Source organism: Clytia hemisphaerica, unplaced genomic scaffold (assembly GCF_902728285.1).
Source record: "Clytia hemisphaerica strain Z4C2 unplaced genomic scaffold, Clytia hemisphaerica genome assembly, whole genome shotgun sequence".
Taxonomy (NCBI): Eukaryota; Metazoa; Cnidaria; class Hydrozoa; order Leptothecata; family Clytiidae; genus Clytia; species Clytia hemisphaerica.
Window position 1 is genome coordinate 1,222,126 of NW_027103562.1, and position 24,254 is coordinate 1,246,379.

Sequence of the window (24,254 nt, forward strand, 5' to 3'; positions counted from 1 at the left end):
GTTTCGCAGAGTGTACCTCTCCGGGTGAGACATTGCCTTGATTTGTGCTGACGAAGAAAATATCGTAATATGTATAAATTTTGTTAAGCATAATAGTATAATGTTTGTTGAGCTTCCCCTCGCCCAACTAAATGGTTGTCGAGTAGGATTTTCCCATTTTTCATAGCATGGCACTTGAAATTGTATTGATGATATTAAAGTAATATGATAACATGCATATCTCTTGGTTCTCACTCTATCGTATGGTATCGATTCCCGAATCCATTTTTTTGTAAGAACAAAAGAAACATCGAGATTTTTGATTTGAGGGTGCGAATAGTATTTTCCATTTCCACTAGCTAGTTTCAATCTAAGAGGATTTTAAAAAGTACAATCGTTCTCATGCCCATCAAATTCCTTGTTTATGCTTAGAAAATTTTGTCGATTCAATCAAAACTCATTTTTGTTAATTGAATTTCTACGAATTAAGAAGGGGACTTCTCCCTAACAATATTAGCCAATGGAAACCAGGCTGCCTAATACAAATTGCTGACATACTCTTATACGAAAGCACTAAAAATGCAATTTGATCATATAATGAATGATGATATGAAAGTTTGTCTGTCTGTATATTTGTCTTGTTATAAGAGAAAGATTTTGTTTCTAATTCAATAAAACTAAGAAGTTTGTGTGGTACTAAATATGGCAAATGCCAGTAAAACTGACGATGCTCCAGAGAAGTTAATGAAAATGATTAGTATAAAAACGGAGTTTCAAAACATTACATCTTTGGCATTGGACAATATTGCTTTGCAACATAACGATAGCACTTCCATGAACCCAAAGGAAGCATTAGCTCAGATCTTGAGCGCACATAAAGACACGTTGGAGAAGCTCCCGTGCGTAAAGAGCATGCCAGTCAACAAGAAGTTCTTTTATGACGATAATGGTGTTATCCATAAACAAGTAGTCACTGAACGTTTAGATTGTACTCTTCTCGTCAGCTTAATTAAAGACATTGATGGGTTGACACCCTTTTCTGTGGCTCAAGGCGCGTGCGTGGATTCCCAACATAAAGCGTGTAAACATGCCAAGGATAAGAGCAAGCACCGGTGTGTAGACTTGAAAGCAAAGAATCTGAAAGTAGACCATGTTGGCTGGTTCAAATATGGAAGAGACCTTCACCGATGCTCGTATTGCAAGAAGAATGAAGTAAAAAGCCAATATTCATGTTGCTTGTGCTGTTCAATGTGTAACACATGTGGCTCCTGTAACAATCAACTTGATCTTCAGAAACAGTGTATGACATTCCGATTGGTCAGGGGACTTGATGACATTCACACCATACGTAACGTTGTCTCACATATCACTGTGCAAAAACTGGAAGCTTTCCTGAAAGGTAAAGAACTTCTTGATGCTCTTCCCGACGTCAAAACGTGGCAGGAGTTTACTGACCGTTGTAAAATAGCATACATGAATATTGTTAATTTCTTGAAGCGGGTGAAGTATGTGAATGACCCACAAGAGCAAGTGAACTTTTCAACTCGATACGAATATAGAATGGATGCCATTATTGTGAACAGCAACAATGACGTCATCAAGTCTTACCATAAAAGTATTTACGAACATTTTCAAAACGAGTCTTCTGCGCAGGATATAAAAGGCGATCTAAAGACATTGCTTGAGATGGTCAAAGGATTACAGATTGGACCAAACCTACAAGAACCATCTGCAAAAATTAAGATTGAAGGAGCAGGGGGTGACCAAGCTATAAAACAATATATTAAGAAAGGTGAGTATGCATAAGGTTAAGTGTGAATCTTGATGATTTTTTCGCTACGAGATTTTTCACTAAATTAGTTTCGAACCAATTGTTGGTCTTTTTTTTCTTTGGAAGAGCACATCGATTTGTACAAGTATGATTTATTATTTATTTTAGGAAAACCAGAGGAACAACATAATAAGCCAGGTACAAAATGATTTTCTTCAATTTGATTCATTGTTGATAAGTGTGTTCAACAATCTTAATAACACCAGGGTTAAAGATGGGAGGTTATTAACAAAGAATTTTCATTATTTTAGACCATTTACGCCGTCAAACTTCTTTTGCTGAGGTCAGCAATTTAGCTTATTACTACAAAGATATCAAGGATGCTGGTGAGGCCGAAAGACTTCTCAATAACAAGCCACCTGGTTCTTACATCATTCGTGTGTCTGGAAGAGCTGAAAAAATGCATAGTCTCTCTATCAAGTATGCCAACTATATTTTCTATCCGGCTTATTTAAAAAACGAAACTGTCTTTTTTTTTTTTTAAGCCACGTAGTGTATCTCTCTACTATGAGCAAGCGGTTACCATTTACCGAAAGATAACAAATGTTCCCATCAACACTGTCTTTTTACACTTTTATTGAGTATCATTTTTTTGGTCAGCTTGACCTTTCATTGATGAGATTCCCTCCACGTTTAGTGATGTAGAGGTAAAAACATCGTTAGACATTTAATGATAAAAAAGTTCTAAAGGAGGCCTGAAAGTTACCAAGAGGTGTCTGTAAAAACTTTTTTCACCGAATATTTAGCGCGGCCGAAGATGAGGATTATCGACATTACAGATTGTTGGTAGATAGATATGGACAATGGAGCTTCGAAAATAATTTTGTAAGTTTGCACTCAATGATTTTCTGAGCGATATAGCAACAAACAAAAAGCAGAATACATCGACTTTCGTAATACACTTCCTACATTCGATCATGTGGTACAAACCATTCATGCTCAGAATAGACCTTGACTTAAATTTGACGAAGTCTCACAACGAGTAGGAGCCTGAAATTTATGCCCTCCCTCAAAGGTGTTAATTTACTAAATTTAGCGGATGGCCAAAGAGCAATTTTTTGTGGGTTATCTAACTTGGCTAATCAAGCCTAGGGCTGTCAAATCTGCGAAATTTAGTCCCAGCAAATTTAATAAACACGGTATTTTTTTGTCATATTCTTGCTAGGTGGAGGGAAGCTTCCCAATCTTCGAAGATGCGATTTCAACCTTCGAGAAGCGGTTCGAAGAAGTGGAACAAGTCAAACCAGCTCCCATATTCATGAAAAAGTCTGCATCACCACGCAATTCTCCTTCTGATTATCCTTTGTCTAACAGCAACCATGGTGTGAATAGTACGTCGGAAAGTGAAGGTAATGAGAAATGCGTTCACATCCATTACACCTTTTCGCCCGTAGCCGCCAATTGCCACGCGGGCAATATTTTGTCCGCTTTATCCCACTAAAACCATCCCGGTCCTTTTTTCGCACCTATAGACCATATAAAAAAGTGTCCAAAAGCACTGGATCGAGTTTAGGGAGATAATTAAATAATCAAGTGACACGTGCCTGACTGCGCGACTACGTTCGAAAAGGTGTATTCAATCTTTAGGATAATTATCTCTAGAGATAAATCGGCGAGCTTTTTTAAAGGCTTAGGTAATGAAAAGCTTGAAATCCAGTTTCTTTAACCTCTATTGGTCTGTGTGTCTGGTTTTTATAGTTCTAAAATATTTATCTTTAATTTTTAAAACAGGAGGGAGCGAATTGAACTCAGCTGCTGCTTCCAAAAACCCAACACCGAGGTAAGCTCTCCGATCCCCAATTGAGGGAATGTTTTCCTTTGACTTGAGTATTTGAAGCAAAAGAATATGTAGCACAACTGCTGGTGTTGGAATAGAACAAAAACTCTGTTAGGTAGGTATGTGTACAGTTAATGAGGAACTCAACGTAACCCTATGTAAGCCTGTCCCTATTCGCCCAAAATATTGGAATTCTTATGACATAGACATCTTTCAATTTTTAGCGAAGATGGAGTCGGCTATGCAATAACTGAGAAGAAGGAAGATAATGGAACAGAATTATCTTACTTTTATCCAAATATTGATCGTCAAAAAGCTGAAGAAATGCTGGCAAAAGAAAATCCGGGAGCCTATTTGTTGCGATCGAGCTCGAAATTTCATGATGGATATGTGCTTTCATTCAGGTGAAGATTTTTAACCTAGACCTCTGGCCAGAAAGATATTATTTTGCAATCATCAGATAGCAACACCTCTGCAGTAAAAATTTAACTATCTATGCTAACTAAACTTCACTGAAGAAAAACGAAAAACACAAGCCGAAAGAAATTACCGGAAACATAAATATTTAGCCCAACTGAAAATAAACCGTTTCATTTTACAGAAAAGAGCATTTAAATATTCGCCCAAAAGAAGGATCGATTGGGAAATATATCTTCGATAAATCACAAGTGAGTAATTTGTTTGATCCAAAACGTGTCCAAAACTACGCTACAAAAACTACTTTGTTTGGGAAGAACGGCCATCCCACGGTTAGCGAAGTGTCTAAATTATGAACGATTTTATTGGAATGTAATCGAGATCTAAAGCACTTTAAACCCTTGTCTTACAGCCCCGGTGGAACTTCTTCCCACGGTGGAGATAAAAATTTCTATCACAATGGAGAAAGGAATTTTTTCCACCGAGGACGAAATTTTAGCCGAATTTTCAAGCGGGTAGAGCAGGCACGACGCAACGGGTACGGCAGGTACGGCGGCCCCGCCGTACCAGATTTTCACAAAAATACCCGAAGTTTTCCTCTTCGTCGGTCAAATCGCTATAAAATCGCTTAAATTTCCTCATTCGCCGTACCAGATATAAAAAGCTTCCGTCGTGCCTGAGGGTCCCGCTGGGTTTGTGACACAGGGGTGTCGCTGTACTTTTAAACATAATAGGCTCTGAGACTTCACATAAGATTCCGTTTCAAATTTAACTTAATGTTTTGGTGTAACTGTATTTTGATCACGAAAGATTTCGTAGCATTTGAGCCCACTAAATGCTCATTGGACTTTTCCAGAAAAAAACCGTATACCCCCTGTTGAGGAGGTCCATTTCCGTTCCAAGGGGGTAATGTTTGATATGTGGCGGAATTCCTTAGGGAGATACAGGGTTTAAACCTGAAATTGCCTGGAATTCCAAGGGGTTACAGCATTTCCAGCCACAGAGGGATGGACCTCCTCAACAGGCGGTATACGGTTTGTTTCTGGAAAAGCCCATTTCTGCCCTAAAAATGCGCCATTCTTTCTGTGTTTAGACTGGTTTGATTTTCAACACGGTGCGAGGTGCTATAGACCACTACGTTAAAAGATGGGGAGAACGCAATGGAACACAACCATTTCCCTTGACAAAAGACAGCTAGACCTTTCAATTCCTTGCAAACGAGCTGCATTCCTATGAGCGAAAGGTTTTGACATCCACCAAATGAATTTATCACTGATTATTTTCTTTAACTTATTTTGATAGATTTAATTTTTATAAAATACATTGGGTCCTTGATTTCTACTTGAATACTCGTCTTTATCCTAAATCTTTCTCTTATTACTGAGCTTAGTGTCATGGAGTCAGGGAAACTATTCTTAGAATTAATAGACCAGTAATGTCAAGCCAAATAAAGATCTAGCAGACAGTAACTGAATATGTTCCCTTTATGCTACGATGATTACTTGCATTAAGGGCTCTGACCATAAAGAATTTTGATATTTTTCATCTACAAAATATGAATTTCTGCCTAAACAAAACTTTGACATGTTATACATTTTCTCTTACGCAAACTATCCTTGAGTCTGTAAATTTAAGAATCGCAAAGAAATATTTTGATGAAGAAGAAAATGAAGACTTTTGCGACGAAGAGTATTTCAACTTTGAAGAGCTTAGTTTGGTCAAAGAAGAAATATTTTGAAAAAACTTTTGTGGTAGATGGTGTATCTTTTACCGAACTAAAAATATATTTTCGGAAGATTTTTCTAAAAGCTTACTTCTTGTCTCAAAATCTTGAAAAAGGTGCTTTTTGACCAATTTTTCATGGCAACTATTCATAGAGAAACCGCTATTACTTTTGATGCATCAATTTTGAAAAATTTTCCGAAAAATTTAAAACAGTTCAATTCTTCCCAAAAAGGTTAATTACCCATTAAAACTTAGCATTTTTTATAAAAGAGGGTGATGCAACACATTATTAACGTCTTTTTAAAGTTCATAACGTCAGTTTTGCAATTAAATTCTTAACTACTTTTAAGGGATTTGATCAAAAAGCAATTTGTAAACCAATTCTTGTTAAAAGTGTAAGGGAACCTGAAACATAACTTTCATGCTCAAATACCAAAATTAATTTTTTGACAATGGTCAAAGCCCTTAAGTTGTTTCTTGATAAATCAAAATACTTTAAAGTTTACTGACCCTGCCGATGTCCATGCTGTGAAGACAAATCCCAATTTCTTTCAACGCGAACTCAGTGAGAGCAAATGATCGTTCATTCAGAATCTTGGATGAAGCCGTACCAATCAAACCACGAAAAAGAAACGTAAAAAAGATTCAGTGAAAGAATGTAATCTCCGAATATAACATACTTATATCTATATAGGAATCGATCAAAGTAACTTTAGAGAATTGAAAACTTATTAATGACTATGTATGCACCTACTGTACACATTTGGGAGTCGGAAAAAGATTTCTGTTGAAGAAAGCTCGTTCTCACTGATTTTCATGAAGATTAGAAGAAGACTTTTAAATTGTACTGGAAATTATATAATCTACTTGAGCTTAACATAGGGATACGTGCTCTCCATGGTGGGGGGGGGGGCAGCTGGGCAAAATGACCGACGGGTATGTGCTGGCCCTAAGGTTACCTTTTCCAAGATGTTTAAAATGCACTGTAAGGACCGAAAAAACTAGAAAAATTCTACATATTTTGCCCAAAAATTTAAAAATTTTAAAAGTCAATTTTTGGCCTGCACATACCGTCAGTCCGCAAACCCAGTGCCCCCGGGGTGCTCTCCATCTTTGATTTTTTGAATATCAATGTGATTGAGAAAAGTGCGCTGAAATTCTTACAGTTTGTCTCAACAGCTCAAATTTCAGAGAAAGTTATGCTGTGGTGTTCATAGTACTTTGTGAATTTAGGGGAAGTGGCAAAAAGTTTACTAATTTGATAATCCTTTTTTTTTTTACCAGGCCCTTATGGTCGAGCTGCATAAGGAGAATGATAAGTGGTCAGTTCAGAAAAACCAAGTAAACGTAAAAGATAATTGCATGTTCACAAAATGAGTGGGCGCTGACCTTTCGATATTGCTTTTTGGTTTTCTTTTTGGAGTATATTTTCTTCACATTCTGAACTGTACGTCTATGTTGAGTTATTTTGAGATTGGCAAACTAAGGAGGCGTATACTGCACTATATTTCTGTTACTACTATACTTTGTACAGTTAAAAAATAAATCAAAAGAATGAGAAAGCTTACTTTTACGAGGGGGTACTGTTTTAACGGTCGATGGGGGCTGAATCTGCCACCCTTTCAAATATTTTCACATCTCTGTACACCATTTTGTCTAGCCCTCGACGAACTTCTTTGAAACACAGATTTCATTGACTAAGCGCTCTGGATTCCACTTGCCTTTAACTTACGTTGAATCATAACTCACGAATTACTTAATTTTGTTCAACTCTTAAGACTTTGGTAGAAATGGGGGCTCAGTGTATTGATGGGAGGGGGTGAGATCTCAGGGTATATTTCTCGCCATAACAATCATTTAGCAGAATATTTCGGTTCTCTGGCATCAGATTTCCCTTCTTTGAAATCGGAGGTAAAAATGATACATAGTAAGCATTTGTTACCTCTGCGTTAAATCTTTGAGAATGTATTTACTCACGTATGTAGTACATTAAACACTCTCAGTGGTTGCACTTAATTTCTCTTGGGGAACTTTACGCTTCCACAAAAGTGGCGGTTGTGTGATTTGATTTACGACTTTTTTTTGCTGGAGTTCTTTTGGCTCGCTTAGAAAAGATATCACGTCTCCGAAAGTCGTTAAAGTTGCCAAGTTTCCAATGATTGCAGTTGAAGGCTCTCTTGAAACGAAACTAGACAAGCCATTACACGCCATTAAGTAATTAGTCCTTCCGCTGAAATTGTTATTGACATTTATTGTAATACTGGCTGAATGTGGTAGGAAATAGTTGAGAGTTCCTGAGGTTCTTAATTCTTTGGAATTTTTTCTTGATACGTCCGTCCGTCCGTCTATGGACAAAGACAACACAACACAATAAATTGACTGACTCAGAGATTTGGGAAATTCTTTCTTCAACCTATAAACAGTCTGAAAAAAATTGGTTAAACTGTAAAAAACCCTATAAGTGGAGAACTTCCTCTGTATGAGACCTCAGTGGCAACCTACAGTCATGAAGCCATAACTCCAAAACTTTTCATCGTGATAAAGAAAGTCGCCAAAATTTGTACTTCACATACTTTCCAATGAAAAATTATTAAAAATTGAATCACGTTTGCAGCTTCGAAAGACTCCAAATTCAATAAAAAAGCGTATGGTTAAGCTTAAGTGTATGGTTTTTCGAGACTCCCGAAATATGCACTGTAGGGTTGGGTGCACTACAAGGGTCTTCTTTTAGTTGGATACACATACCCCGGTGTCACAGACCCGCTGGGAGCCCAGCCTCACTGGAAAGATTGACAAAAATTTTGTCCCCGTTGGGAAAATGCCTTAAAATTTCAGCCCCACTTGGAGATTAACTGTTTATTCATCCCCATTCGAAGTTCAATATTTAAAAATTACTCTTTAAAACCATTGCCACTGAATTTTTTCAACCTTGGAACAAAGGAATTTCTATCCCCATTGGGATTTCGATAGAAATTTTGATCCCCATTGAGAAAAAAAGTTCCACCGGGGCTGTGGGACAAGGTGTATACACTGTAAGGGCGTGTTTGGGGCTGCTGAATAGCACGTCTGACAGTAAAAATCTGTTGTATCTTTATAGTTTTGACTCGCACCCATTTTGATTTGTTTTGCAAATTGTGTCTCGACATTTCAAGCTTATTTTTTTTGGGTGGCTTCAGCAAAATAAGATACGCAATCAAACTACACTGTAAGGGTCAGGGTAAAAAACGTTCGGTAAAATGCGCTGAAAGGGGAAAGGGTACCTTTTCACTGCCCAAAAGTTGCACTGTAAGAGATTTTGAAAGCCAAATTTCTGGCGGCACACATGCCGTCGTTTAGAAATCGAGTGCTCAAAACCCTTAATCTTTACCCAATCAAATATTGTTTGATTTTGATTTGAAGAGCTATGGTGCCGGTTATGTGTGAGACACAGTTTTCCCTTTTACACACATTCAAAGCGGAAGCTCCTTAAATGTGGGGGCGTACGAGGGTTAAAAACACTGAAATACTGACAGATTTTCTTAAATTACCAAAATACCGACAACATTTATGTGAAACACCGTTAACATCAGGTTTTTGTTGGTGAAAATACTCATAATTACCAGCGTAGGGATTTCCATGGGGTTTTGGACTTCAAACTTTATAGAATTGTTGTCAATTCAAATGTTTTGCAAATCATAATAGCAATATCTGTGCTTTTCTGTGACAAAACGGTAGGCTTCTAAACTGTCTAAAAACTGACTGATTAAGGACGACGTTAAATCAGAACTTTTACCGTCCTCGATTTTGCGAGCCAGACCTGCAGGTTTTTCAATATCTCTTCAGTCACCCAGCCGTCCTCAAAAATTCAAACTTGCTAATGTTGTTTTCCCGACAGCAGCGGACAAGCACACACCTGAGACTAACAACAAAGATCTAACTATGTAAAGAATTTTTTTGAAACGGGGTGAGTTTGGAAAAATTTTGATTTTTCTTGGAGAATTTTCCTCGAAATAAGTCCTTTTAAATTTTGTTGCCGCGATGAAAGTTTTAAATTTTTCAAGAAGACTTTGAAAATGCCAAAGTTACCTGGAATGAGGTCACAAAAATAGAATTTTTATTCAGAAAGAGTTCCATCAGCTTCAAAAAGACCTAACAAAGATCAAAGAATTATATAAGGACCCATAAGCTTCAAAATTCTTTACACAATATTGGGAACCCTAGACTTATTTCATTTATTTTTCTCTCTGGGAGGTTTTGCCAAAGACCATTCCTCTTTTGGTGAATACGCTGCTGATCCACGATTGATCAACGGATTAAATTTAGATGAAAATACTTGAAAATTCTTGGCTTATTGGTGTGGAAAGTTTATCAGAAGTTGAGCAAAAAAGTTGTAAAACAAGAATACAATGAATGAAGTTGTAGTTGACGAGGAGGCAAAACCAAGGTTTTTACCGACTGGTAAAATTTTCCCATTATTTGTTGTTGGCTAAGAATTTTCTGTTTCAATAACTCATCCCCAAAGCTACGACGAGCTCTAGGTAAATTATTACCTTATAAAATAGGCACCACTACCTGGTTGGTGCTGACAGAATTTTCTTTAATTGAAATTTTAGAGAGAACAAGAAATCGTACGTTTCTAGTCATGTCAAGAAAGGAAGATCGGCAAAAAGTCATAAAAGTCAAGTTTGAAAGAAAAGAAAATGCGGGAGAAGGGGAGGGACAAACATTTTTGACAGTATTTATTTATTACCAAATTACCGACGGAAAAACTGCGTCACCACACTGCTTTTCCAGTATCGAAATACAGACACTTTTTTTGTCAAACATCGACACCTCCAAAAAAGGCTAATACCCTTCGTTATGTTACTTTATGTAGAAGGGTGAACAATAAAACCATTATTGTGGAAAAGGCTTGAAAATCAGGTAAAAATTAGTCAGTTGTTATTCCAGTGTCTATAATAATTCCATGAAGATACCAACCTCTGAGGACCAAGTAAAGAAATTTTATCGCCCATGTTTAAATCTAATCACTGTAGAAAGAATCAAAGATGAAGAGCAAATATACCGTATTAATGTCTAGCAGATTGTATTAATATACATGTTTGCTATTGACGAATTCTCCAGAAACCTCTAAGTGTAATTGAAATTTCAAAAGAAATCTTCTACATGATTCCCAAATGTATAACAGTAATTACTAAACTATTAGTTTTGGTAATGTTACTTAAATGGAATCAAAATAATAGACAAATCTTTATGTTATGATTCTCCATCACTGACCCTTTTTAAAAAGAGTTGATGACATTTCTCCGTTGTTTCAACGACGCGAAAAATCTATCAACTTTAAACTTATTCCAAGATCTTGGATTGTTGTCATGGTTACTTTTCTCTGCGTTGATTGTGCTCTGACTAGAATCTGGATTGGTCGGCACAGGTCGATATATGATTTCACCCTGTGCTTTTCACGGTAAGTGATCAGAGGTTTTTGCATTCTGTTTCTATCGGCCTCAAGCATAGATTATTGATAGGCTTTCTCATACATAAACAGTGAGCAGGTGTTTTGTTCAGTATTTCAGTAGATAGTGAGAGTGGAAAGTTAAACATTTATCACATGGGGCCGTTTGAAAAAACTGAATACATTATACGGGATTGGGGTGATTTATATGATTTGCTGGCTCACTGCTCGAAGATCATCATCATACATAATATCATCAAGAAGACAAACAGCTATCCCTGTTCCTTTACAAATTAAATGATATCTCCATTTGCTACGGGGGATCCTAAATAAATATAGGGTAATTTTTAATTATAGATGGTTTAAAAAAAACTCAAAAATAGAAAATTGCTTTCGCCCACAAAGCCACAACATTTCAATCAAAAAAGAGAAATATCGGTCGTACCATCTTAATCAAAATATGCAAAGCAGTTGTCATGGCGAGTGATTGGTTTTTCTGAGAAATAGCAATTAAAAATACAGCTACAAAGATCATTACAGACAGAACAATTACACGCTTTTTATAAGAATGGTGTTTTTCCAATTCATCATGAACATTCTTAATTTTTTGGGAAAAATTATCCTGAAATATTCTTATAGTATTCTTAGGTTTGGTTCCAATCCAAGCCAAAATCTAGTATGTAATCCATACCGCAAGCAAAAATTTGGGATTGCTGGGTAATTGGCTCAGGTTCAGTTGCCGAATTCCATGATGGTGGTATTCTTACAAAATTCTTAATTTTTCGGCCAATTAAATCATAAATATTCTCGTAAAGTATATTCTTGTAAAAAAAGCGTATAATTCTTACTGAATAGATAGCTTTTTAGGCTAATCCTATGTCTCATATCATTCGTCTCCACGCTAGTTTGCGCTTTAGAAGCTCACACGAAATCAATTCGCATATAGTTGCATGGTGGATCGACCAATATAGGGGCAAACTGGAAAGGCAATTTTCCGAAGTGTGTTTTTGCGCCTTCTTTGAAGGCTTCATTTAGAAGTTTTAGACGTTTTTTATAACTATAAGAGCAAACTTTATGAGAACATAAGGCTTCGATGGCCAAAGTTTCAACTGACTCCTTAAATGGACAAGTTAAGAAGATCAGAAAGCTTCAAAATTTTTGAATGCTCTTATAAAAAAGGTGTACGTTTTCAAAGTGATAATAAATATTCTAAAAATTGTCCTTATTTTAGTTATTAAGAACTGCTTATTGTTTTGCAAATCAGCAACTCTTTGACACTCAAATCATCAGAATCTTTTACAAAATCCTTGTTCTTTGGAAAATTGATCTTCATCTGCGATGCATGGTACACTCAATATTATATTCTAACGAATTTTTAATTCTCTATAACACGCAGCCGCAGACTGCAACTTGCAAGGCATGACACAGAGAAAATGGGGGCGATCAAGCTATTACTATGACAACGAATATATGAACAACCCCCACAAGAAGCAGAAAGACATTCTCTAAAGGCAAATTTCAATTAAGGAATTTTCAAACCATGTGGAAAATAATAAAACTTTTGAAATCCTGAAATCCGATAAGGACGGTTGCTCTTGGAATTTAAAAAGGCATTAACGAGGATAAAAATATACCGAAAATTTGACATTTATTACGGATTTCGTGGAAATTTATGCTCGCGAATTGCCCGCCTGTCAAGAATTTTCAAAGACATTTACTTTCGCGAAAAAGAAGAAAATTTGCAAAAATCGCAAAAGTTTCTGCTCGCGAAAGTTCGTACGCCTAAAGTACACCTTTTCGACCGTAACCACCATTAGACCTTTTCATAAATTACGTCACGAATAACACTTGCCTCGTTTTGAAATTATAGCCATGGTGATCAACTTCCATCGGATTTTATTAAAGCTACTTTCTATTCATAAAAAAATCATTTAATGTCTCAAGGGACAAAATCACCATGATACGAGACAAGTGACGTAATTTATGAAAAGGCCTATTGCCGAGCGAGCATCTTTTTGACCGTTTTACCACCCTAAAACCCTCCAAGTCTTTTTTTCGCACCTAAAGACAACAGAAGAAAGTGTAAAAAAGGATTGGATTGAGTTTAGGGTGGTAAATTAAATAATGAAGTGGCACGCGCCTGACCGTGACGTGACGACGTCTGGGACCGACAGTTTAAATTAACCTTTTAAGTTTTAATCTTTAAAACCTTATTCCTTTATTCTCTCCTGCATCACACAATTAATTTCAATGATAATATGCTCGTTAACTTATTGTTAGTAATTAACAGCGGTTGTTTGTTTAATGACATCACAATTATCTGTCTCCCTTTTTCTCTTTCTGCTTGTTGTGTGCAAGTCTTTCAAAATAACGATAAGATATTGCTAAAGCTTTTTGTGTTTTTTAATGTTGCTTCTCTTACATACAGTAAAATGTGGGTGAGACGTTTAGAAAGCCTTTCCTGATACGAGACTTACTTATTTTGCAACTACTTTATGTAGCTTTTGAACATTCTTTTCATTTTATGAGGTGCAGTTTGTGCAATCATTATAAATGAGCTTGGTATAATGAAGATTCGAAACTAAAGAAAAATGATCGTGATTAAAAAACACTTGCGGTTTAAATCCTTTCGAATGTTTAGCATTACCCATTTAACTATTTGCAAGATTTTATTCCATGGCCTTAAAATTCTAGAATTTAAACTTGTTATTTTTTTGTATATTTCGATACAATATGCCCAATTAAGATATCTTAGGCTGTAGGTCTAATTGACCGATCAAAGGATATCCTTTATTGAGTTCTGAAGAATCAAAAGAAAAAATAAGAAGCAATCGAAACAAAGTTAAAATGCTTTTGACATAATTCGAAACTCTAAAATTAATTGCAACCTTTCGGTGCCCTTCAACAATAATTTTAAAGAATTCATCAGGCGCTGCTGACTAAATATACTCTAAAGAGCATCTTACTGAAACTGTAGTTACTTTCGTTTGATATTTACGAAAAGCACGCGATGCCAAATTAATAAAGTTTTTTAAGAATTTCAGAGCAAAGATTTAAAATTTGTTTAATTTATAATAGTATGGATATTTTGATCAGTAATTTGGAAACTATTTGCAAACGATCAAAGGTAAGAATCTTTTGAAATAATTGATTATTCCTCCTACATAACCGCCCCCGCCCCCAACTTTCTGTTTCGAAAATGAAATACATAGATGAAGGTTAGGAAAAGATTTCGATCGACCTTGAAGTTTTTATAAAACTTTGTAAAATGAAAATTGGGTTAATTTCACAGTACAGTGGATACCTCTTAAACACGCATAGTTTTAAACTCTCAAAGCTGCTTTTTGTTATCTCAGAACCATCAAAGATAATTTGTCATGATAATTTTTAAACTTTGATAAATACTTACAATAAAAGTCATAATATTTGAGAAAAAAGAGAAATTCCCACGAAATCTTTAACAATGGTCCAATAGGGCTCAGAATATAGCGTGGAAGTCTATATAAACCTCTCCCGAATTGTGATATCTGAATAAATTTATCAATTTAGCCCAAAAGCGACTTGCTCACCCGAACTTTAAATTGCTAAAAACGAAGAATTAACCAAAATTTTCAATATATTTTGACCAAGATTGTAGTTTTACTATCTTCAATTACATTAAAATTTCCTAAAATGCAATTTTTTGCAAAGTTACATAAAAAATCCCTTCCAAAAATTAGGTCCTCTCGTCTCAGAAGATTTTCAAAATCAAAAAAAAAATATAGGTCTTTTCGTCTCAGAAGATTTGTTTAATTACATTGAAAATTTCTTCAAAAAATAGGTTTATTCGTCTTAGAAAATTTGCAAAACTTCTTCAAAAAGTTAGGTCCTTTCGCCTCAAAAGATTTTCAAAATAATATCGAAAATTCCTTTAAAAAATTAGGTCATCTTTTCGCCTCAGGAGATTTTCAAAATTACGTCGAAAATCCCTTCAAAAAATTAAGTGATTCGGTCTCAGAGATAGCGCCGCTACTGTATTAAAGGATACACTTATACTTTTAAAATATTTTTTCCATAATTCCCAAATCATTCATTACCTATATCCTCATAAATTTACTACCTGGCGTATTGTTGGCACAATATTTTCAAAAACTTAGATTTTTCTCATGAGATTCCTAGCATCATGAAAAACATTCCTTAGTTTGAGTAAGTTGTGAGAGTAAAGACACTTTGCGTGGTACTTAGGCTTTTATTTCGGGTTTTATTTCAGTTTTCACGTACATTGTTGTTGGAACAATAATACTTGAAAAAAAGATAGCAATCACCGTTCTAAATTGGGCTATTCCAGAAAAAATTGTATACCCTACAATCAAGGTTGTAATATTTGAAAAAATCGACTTTCTCGACGGAACTTTAAATCTTGAAAAACGTTAAACTAACTGGAATTCTCATTATATTACATTATATTGGCATTTTTGGATTTCCGTAAATGGGACCTTCTGAAAAAGTGAAATAATTCACCAAAAACTGATTTTGACCCAGTGAAAATGCTTCAAAATGGAAATGCAGCAAAGGGTTATTTTCTACATTTTTGGGGTTTTCTGGTAATTTTAGACCCCCCACAGAGCAGAAGTCGGCATTTTGAATTTTCAAAGACAATCAAGGTCGTAATATTTGAGAAAAAAGAGAAATCCACCGGGAAGTTTTGGAACCACAATCGATTTGTAAGTGCTTTAAAGTAGGTTCGAAAGGTAGAGTTTTAACTCTAACTCTTGACTTAAAACCAGTATAGTATAAGAAAGCCGCGGCTGGAATAAGTACAGCTGAATTTCTGTTGTTCTATCTATGTCGTAAGAACGAATTTTTTATGGTGCAGTGACAATTTCCATTGTCAATTTAATTTGACTTTTAACAAACTCCCTCGTTAGACGTAATTTTGCTCATAAACGCAAATCTCTTGATAATTCACGCATTCATAAGATTAAAGTAAAAGAAAAGACTCTCGATTTAAAAGTACTAGAACGTCAGAATGTCAGTGCTTTAAGAACTTGAAGAAAATTGAGTGCGTCGAAATGCCTTCCAGATTATTTTGAAAAATTCTTACTGGTATTAGTAAATAAATAATAAAGCTGCATTCTGTGAAAATTTCATTCAAAAAACAACAGTATTGAGGTGACAGCAAGCATTCAAAGTTAAACATTTTAAAATTAGTTCTTTTAATAAAATGTGTGTTATTTGGTCCTAAATTTTTAAAACTTTATTTGGAATTTATAAAAATTTACTTCAAATAAGGTGATAAGAGAGTACAGTGAGAAAAATTTGAGACTTGAAAAGTAATTGTTCTTCAATTGAATATTATTAACACTTTTAAGGTTAAGGATTTTGTTAGCTTCGACTTAGTTCTTATAAACCACGGAGACACAGATAGAACATCCATTAACGACAAAAACAAAAGCGTCGTCATTCCAGCCGCGGCTTTCTTATACTATGTTAAAACTTAGGACCTTATGATCTGAGGATCCAAAAGTTCAAAAATAGTCCAATAAGGCTCAGAATATAGCCTGGAAGTCTGCTAACCCCTCCCAAATTGAAATATTCGATTAGATAAAAGAGATGGCCCAAAATCGACTTTCTCGCCGGAACTTTAAATCTTGAAAAACGCTAAAATAACCGGAATTCTCATTATATTTCAACCTTTATTGTTTAGGTTAAGGAGGTCTTTTTTTAAAAATGTGACCACGCTTTTAAACCTTTTTTCTTATTGTTGATTCAAAGTTGTTCGTCATCAATGAATCGATCATCTTTATCTTGACTGCTTCAAAACCTACTTAGTTTTTCTAGGTTTTGCCGTCTGGCCCTAATTGACGTATTCTGAAATTAGTCAGTAACAGATATTAAGCCTTTCACTTAGGGTGGGCTTTAGAAGAATCGACGAGTGAGCTAGATTCGTCTTGCCAGCGCATACTTTATAAAAAAGTCCAATGTTGACCATGAAAACACGAACATTTCCTAACCTTTTCAGGCTTCAGAAAAGAAAACACTGCTACTTTCATTCATTCAAACTTCACGCTATATTTTACTGCCAATTGATTGGTTGAATACGAGCTGATAAAAGGGGTATAGAAAGATACATTGTATGCATCAACTTCAGAACCGAGGGATATAAATCCACATACCTTCAACCTTTTGTAAATTAAAAGTTACCAGGTGCCCTGACCAGCGCCACAACCTTGCACCCCTATTTGCCAAAGTCCCCTGGGGATATGATGTCTCGCCGTTTTTTAAATGTTTGTCAAAACATTCCTCACTTATCTAAAATGATTGCCACTCTTCCCTAAGCAAAAAAAAGAAATTACGGAAAAATACAGGAAAAAAACTTTGAACTCAAAGAAATAAAATAAAATGAAGAATGAACAAAGTGCTAAACAATAATAATTCAAGTTGAAATCAAAAAAAAATTAAATAAGCGTATTTTTCGCAGTTACTGAGCCCTCGACATCCCACTAGTATGAAACAATCGATAGAAAAAGTACTAACTTAAAGTAGTAATGGAATCCGAAATAAAATATTTCAAAATTCGTTCCCTGCTTTCGTAAGATTCAAAAGTATTATGTATTTTTTCGATAATGCATAATGATACACATTGCTTGGTAGAGGCCAAATTAATTTTCAAATATTAGCATGTTCAAAATATTACATGTCATTCAAGAAAGTCTGTAGTGCCAAAGACATTGGTTAGGTCGGAAAATGAAGCACAAAAAAGATCGTAATTTTCAAGACATAGAATTCTTTTTTTTGATTTAATATTTTAGTTTTGAGTGGTCTCTCAAAAAATAAAAAATGCGGGGTCAAATGGGAGGAAAGGAGAAATTATGCAATTACTTTGACATGTGGAATAAATCACGTCCACAGCCATTACCCACAGGATAATTAATCCAAGGCTTACATTCTCCATTTCGAAATTGAAATATTATTTTCCGTTTATCTTTGAAAGAAATTTAAACTTTACGATATATTTTGTAGATTGGATATATTTTCACAAGCTATACAAAATTTTATTTACAAAATTTTTATGGAAAGGAAAAAACCTTTTTCCATACCTAAAAAAATGAATTAATTTTTGACAAAATAAATGAAGTCGCAATACAAGAGATTTTCAAATCAACAATTGTGGCAGTAAAATTGATATTTCAAAAAAATAAATAATTTGGATTCACAAACGAATTAAAATAAAAATCCATGTTAACCCTCTGTGGCAAGTTTGATGAAAAAAGTTTGTCCATGGATTTGAAATTTAATCGATGACTAGGTCCAACATAATATCGCATAAATTTTCTACATTTTTTCAATTGATGAGAAAATGTCGAATGATGGGGAGAAGGAATTGATACATTTTGGTTTGTGGGTGTGATTGTTGTCTGTTGGGAAGTGGAAATGTAGGATTCAAAGTGTTGTCAATATTACAATTCCTGCATCCAATGGCAATCATAGTTTCATATTGTATTTTCAATATTCTGGCACGCCTTAAAGGTGTATTTTTTTGATTCATTGGTAAAGTTATTATATTCGTGGTTCCAATTGGACAGACCTATATTACCAAGTAAGTGCGAATACAACATTATCTAAATCAACATTAATACAATTCAGATTGAAAAAGTTGGCAATGAAGATTTGACATTGTGAAGAATTCAATGATCAATTGTTTAGAAACAACATTTACAGATCAATTGCAATGTTGTTTCAAGCACTGTTATTATATTATAATTTCATCATTCAATAAAGAAAAAGGTACATCATTTCAAAGAGATGATCATTTTTTCTTTACTTCTGGAAGAAATACCATACACAAATTTATAAGCAATGTATTGGATAACATTCTTTATTCCCTGAAAACTCACTCGCATCCCCATATTTTACCAAGATTGATTTTTTTTCGTATTTTTTTTAAATTAAATTTTCAGTTATCCTCCAAACTTGATTAAGTTTGAATTCTCTAAATTTCCATAAAATCATTTAAGTGTGTAAAATGTGTTTTTCTTCAATGTGAAGAATAATTTTTTTGTCAATGATTTGAAATTGAAAGCGGAAATGTTTTTCCAATAATTATAATTTTGGCTTTCTTTTCGTTTAACTCTGCCATGGTTGATAAAAAATCTATTTAATTCCCTTCTGAAAGTTATGAATAAAAAATCTTTAATTTCTACATTAAATCTGGTCTAATCTGCCATTTTTTGTGTCTTTCTAGATTTTAAATCTAATACGAAAACGTCAGATTTTGACATTTCCTAAAAGATGCCCTAAATTGAACTAAATTGAATCAAACCTACCAATTCTAATTTTTAAAGTTTTTAAAAGTGAATCTACAATACAACTTTGTCTGAAAATTCTGCCTGTATAAAACACAATGACAATTGTAAGTTAGTTTTTTAACTTTTCGACATCCAAAAACAAGTCTGCGAAGAGTTCGTTATCATCTTACAATGATTTTGTTTTGATAAATTTGACAAACTGACTTTTTTCCGCCATTATTGATAGTGACTCGCTATACGCCTCTTAATTTCTCCATTTTGTTTTCGGTTTTATTGTTATTGTATTCAAAATGGCAGGATTTCAGTTAAGGCCTCCTTCACCTTGATGTTGTATCCTTCCGCGGAAAATAAAACGCGTCGAACACAAAACAAATAAAATTTGGAATAATATTTTCTCTTGAATTTTCATATATACTGTTTTACCACGATTTGTAAATCTCCAAAACTGGTGAGGTAATTTTCTTAAATTTCGAATATAGAGCCTGTTTAAAAAATATTCGTTGAAAAGTAAGGTGAATGTTGCGAATGCAAAATCGTTAGATAATTTCCTTTTTTATGTAATAAATGTAATTTTTAGTGTGGAAAAAGTTAAAGAACATGCAGGATAGGGCCACATTGGTGATCAGCACGTTTCTTGGCGTAAATCACTTGCTTGAGGATGCTGTCACTTCCCCAAAAAAATTTAAAACGCTAGAATAATAATAATCAAACGGCTTTTTATGATATTTATCAACATATTTCTCGACAAAGTTAAGTAACAAACTATTTTTCTAGTTTCTGAACATACTAAAAGTCCTGAGAAAGCTAGTTTGGAAAACTACTAAAACTATGAAAATATGAACGTTATGAATCCCTAAAACGTCTCTATAGAACCATAGTTTTAATAAACTGCAACGGTTTCAACTTAAAGGAAAATTCGAAGCTGGGACAGAAAATCGGAAATATCGTCTAACTTGATTTAACAACGTACTTTCATTGTTGTCAAAAATATATTCATCCGAGCTTCAATGTAAAATTGACTGTAGAATATTTTGATCGACGATATAGGGGTAAAGTGAATAACCCACAAGGAATACTCAAGGCTGTTTGTTACCTTGAAAAAAGGGGGTCAAAAGATGATTGTGAACGATGTACAATTTGTAGGTAAAACGAATTTACTACGAATAAAATTTAGTTCGTTGATTATGAATTTCAAGATTTTCAATACTGGACAAAATCTTATTGGGTTACAGAAAAAACCTCAATTGTGTATACCCATAGTGAAAACGGTCAACCTGTAGGGACAGATGGAATTTAAAAGCTGGAAAAATTGTGAAAATCTAGTTGCTTTTTTTACCGGGAAAAGAGTGGTCGTTAAGGCGATTTGATATCTTTTAATAGGGGATAGTAAACCGAAAATGGAAGAAACGAGTCTAAATACCTTTTGCGAAATAATATTCGGTATATTTCTCTTAGAGATCGAATGTTAGTGTTAGTTAGGTCGGACTTACCAAATGAATAAGGGGAGTTTCAATTTTCAGCCCATCGATGGAATCTGATTTAATTGAATTCAATTAACATGAAGGAATGACCTATCTTTGCATTAATGATAGTCATCAGCTGAATGAGGGTGTAGGCAGAAAATTAAGCAAAGGTATTACCCAAATATCTCACTAAAAACAGGGTAGGCGTTAAAATAAATAAAATGAGGCGAGCAGTAAACAGACTCACTCCCAGCCTACGTGCTGTGAGAACAACAACATTTCATAATCGAACGCCAAAAGTACAAACGCTTTGTGGCTAGGATGACAATTAAATGTGGAGGATGGTCTTGTCTGACGTCATATCTCTTAAAATTTAAGTAAAAAAAATTCGCGACGCTTTACATCATTAAACCCTTTAATGTAAAAAAAAAACGGCTTATGGAAGACCAAATTTATTATGATTCATTAATAACCCAAATTTTAACATGCTAATTTTGCGAAAATTACATAGTTTTCTATGGCTAAAAATATAGTATAATATCGGTAAAATGCAACTGAAAAGTATTTATTGGCAAATCTACGTAAACGAAAATATACGATGATTAGAAAGTTCAAACCTTAGGTCTTTTAGAAAGTAAACTAAGCGAAAAACTGAGTAACTTGAATTGGGAAAGAAAATACTCTAAGGACAAATTTTACAAAATTTTTAACCAATGGAGACAGTGACGAAAAGAGCTTGAGTGATTAGAAACCGAAACTTTTAAAGAATATTTTAACTGCCAAGTAATATTTCAAGATAATCGTACTGTCTGGAATAAATTAATAGCTTATTGTTTATACGATGCATAATTAGTGACAAACAATTAGACTGCATATTAATTTATTAGACTTGATGAATTCCGATTGAGAAAGAGAGCAGTTATTAATTAAATTTGACATCTCGTCATTGTTGTTGTCTATAAAACTTAGTGTACAGACATTTCTTGTATACCATTCGACTAATTAACACGGTCCGTACACCACACTGTAAACAAAATAAATAATTTAACTTTGAGCTCAAATCTTTAAAACATTATGATTAAAGTTGAACCGTGTATTCGGCAGACTTTCCAACACGTAAGTATTCATGCATTTTGTTTGAATTAAGGTCATGCAAATCTCTATGTTATGCAGCTTACAGCCATCAGCACATATTGGAAAACAATGCTACAAAATATTTGAACCGCCATTTGCTTACTCGTTCATTTACAGGTGGATTTTTCAACATTCAGAATGGAAAACTACGCAGCAACAGCCGGTGGAGGTTTGAGTTTGCAATCCACCACCTCATCATTCAACGAACAACTTCACACATATGCACCTGTCATATCCTCTACTGCGCCTTCAACAACCAGCAACTACCAGCATCAACACCAATACCAACATTTGATGGGTGCATACAATAACTTGATGCCAACTACAGCAACTTTTTCAACATCTTCATCATCAAGCCATGAAGCAACTGGTAAACACATTGACTTCAACCCTGCACCATTGGAGAGTAGCAGTTTACAATCATGGGGGTCGACCATTTCTTTGAGGTCCAACACATCATCTGCTTCATCCAGCTCTCCAACAACACCTTGCTCCTCAACACAAGGTGAAGATAAGTTGAGTGATGGAAATGTGCAATGTGCTGTTTGCGAAGATAAAGCTTCTGGAAAACATTATGGAGTCATGACTTGCGAAGGTAATTCAACAAATGTTATTCATAACTGTTGTTTAACAAACCTTTCCATGGGATAAATATATTTCTTTGTAAGATTTGTGTGATTCTGGCTATATTTATTGATATGTTGATTTTCTTTCATTCTAGGGTGCAAAAGTTTTTTCAAGAGAAGCATAAGGAGAAATCTTCAATACGCATGTCGAGTGGACAACAACTGCAATGTGGACAAACACAGACGAAACCAATGCCAAGCTTGCAGATTGACCAAGTGCTTCAAAGCTGGAATGAAAAAGGATTGTAAGTCAAAAAACAGTTTCAAAAAAACAGTATTCAAACTTTGTTTACCTAACGTTTAAACTCAATTCCTGTTTTATTTTTAAATTTTTAAATTCGCTTTTTGTTTTCTTACAGCTGTTCAGCGAGGTCGACAAACAGTAACCAGATACAGTCCATACAACAAGTACCAACAAACACAAGCCAACGAACTAACCACCACCATGATCTCACAATTCATTGCATCTCCTACACATCATGAACAAAATACTGAAAATCTCAATACTAAAGGCGTCAGTATTCTTTTAAACATCATTCAATGGGCCAAAACAAACCCGTACTTCCCATCTTTGACGGCAAACGATCAATTATCATTGCTTAGAATGTCATGGAAGGAACTCTTTGTTTTACATCTTGCCGAATCTTCAACTATACCACCCCAAATAGAGAATTTGATAAGAAATAATACCTCCCTGCAGGGAGGTTCATTCGCAAATTACGTCAAGTCATTCCAACGACAATTGGACACTTTGGCTTCAATGCAACTCGATCAAGCAGAATATGCATGCCTTAAAGCACTTCTACTTTTCACTGCAGGTAACAATCTCTTCTTAACATAGCTAGTTCTTCTTAATCAAGTTCTTCAAAAATGTTAAGTGAAAATATAGCATAGAAAATATTTATTTTTCTAAAACCTATTGTCTTCTCTTACTTTAGATTCTCCTGGACTTGAAAACGCTTCATACGTACAAAACTTACAAGACAAAATATTGACGTCATTTGAAAATTATGAACGAACAAAATACCCAACACAAATTGAACGATGCAGCAAACTGCTTTTATTGTTATCATCATTAAGAACAATCAACCCTGTCCTTCTTAGTCAAATTTTCTTTGTATGGTCTTATGGCAAAGCACCTATTCTGGATGAGATCGTTCAAGACATGTTACTGGCATCTTACAACAACACCAGTGCATCATATGTTGGTGGTACTCAAATACCAACCACAACTCAAAATCCTTACAGTAATAATGAGCAACCAACGAACTATCCAAATTATAGTTCTTCTTCCATATAATTCTTTTATAGCTTTTGATTATTTTTTTAAATATTCTAAAAATGAAATTTAACCGTTTGTAAATAGAGGGATTGTTTCCAAGAAGAAAGGTCAGAATCTGCTGGTCAGAATAGAAGACTTTAAATTATAATGGAAACTTTATAAATTTTAGAATTATTTTTATGAAATTCACTATTTCAAATTTTATTAATTTTAAAGAAATAATCGAAAGTGCGTTGTAGCACTAAGGAAAAAGTCATTTTTTCACTTTAGTATTTATCACTATTTAGTACAGCCCTATGTA

At 34.5% G+C, this 24,254-nt stretch overlaps 3 protein-coding genes across 4 annotated transcripts in view; 2 read left to right on the forward strand and 1 right to left on the reverse strand.

Annotated features, from left to right (window-relative positions):
• LOC136800685 (transient receptor potential cation channel subfamily M member-like 2) overlaps nucleotides 1-24,254 on the reverse strand; it is a 248,439-nt gene that overhangs the window by 150,419 nt on the left and 73,766 nt on the right. The window lies entirely within an intron of this gene.
• LOC136800672 (uncharacterized) lies at nucleotides 549-5,351 on the forward strand. Its single transcript, XM_067057324.1, has 9 exons — nucleotides 549-1,771; nucleotides 1,919-1,948; nucleotides 2,062-2,230; nucleotides 2,557-2,635; nucleotides 2,976-3,159; nucleotides 3,542-3,590; nucleotides 3,812-3,991; nucleotides 4,189-4,255; nucleotides 5,098-5,351. The coding sequence occupies exons 1-9, from the start codon at nucleotides 682-684 to the stop codon at nucleotides 5,200-5,202; spliced, it is 1,953 nt and encodes a 650-aa protein (XP_066913425.1). The 5' UTR covers nucleotides 549-681; the 3' UTR covers nucleotides 5,203-5,351.
• On the forward strand, nucleotides 14,140-24,200 carry LOC136800593 (nuclear receptor subfamily 2 group F member 6-like). 2 transcript variants are annotated; one of them, XM_067057247.1, is made up of 5 exons: nucleotides 14,140-14,287; nucleotides 22,163-22,640; nucleotides 22,767-22,916; nucleotides 23,031-23,489; nucleotides 23,610-24,200. In XM_067057247.1, exons 1-5 carry the CDS (start codon nucleotides 14,240-14,242, stop codon nucleotides 23,969-23,971), a joined length of 1,497 nt encoding a protein of 498 aa, XP_066913348.1. In that variant the 5' UTR covers nucleotides 14,140-14,239; the 3' UTR covers nucleotides 23,972-24,200. The 2 variants fall into 2 exon arrangements, with proteins under 2 accessions (XP_066913348.1, XP_066913349.1); XM_067057248.1 differs by lacking the exon at nucleotides 14,140-14,287 and adding an exon at nucleotides 21,879-22,027.

Bases quoted from the DNA above. Each gene is read 5' to 3' on its own strand.
- LOC136800593 (XM_067057247.1), top strand. From the start codon at position 14,240: ATGGATATTTTGATCAGTAATTTGGAAACTATTTGCAAACGATCAAAG. The intron at 14,288-22,162 runs GTAAGAATCTTT...GTTCATTTACAG, and splicing joins CTATTTGCAAACGATCAAAG to GTGGATTTTTCAACATTCAG. The intron at 22,641-22,766 runs GTAATTCAACAA...CTTTCATTCTAG, and splicing joins TGGAGTCATGACTTGCGAAG to GGTGCAAAAGTTTTTTCAAG.
- LOC136800672 (XM_067057324.1), top strand. From the start codon at position 682: ATGGCAAATGCCAGTAAAACTGACGATGCTCCAGAGAAGTTAATGAAA. The intron at 1,949-2,061 runs GTACAAAATGAT...TCATTATTTTAG, and splicing joins GGAACAACATAATAAGCCAG to ACCATTTACGCCGTCAAACT. The intron at 2,231-2,556 runs GTATGCCAACTA...CCGAATATTTAG, and splicing joins ATGCATAGTCTCTCTATCAA to CGCGGCCGAAGATGAGGATT.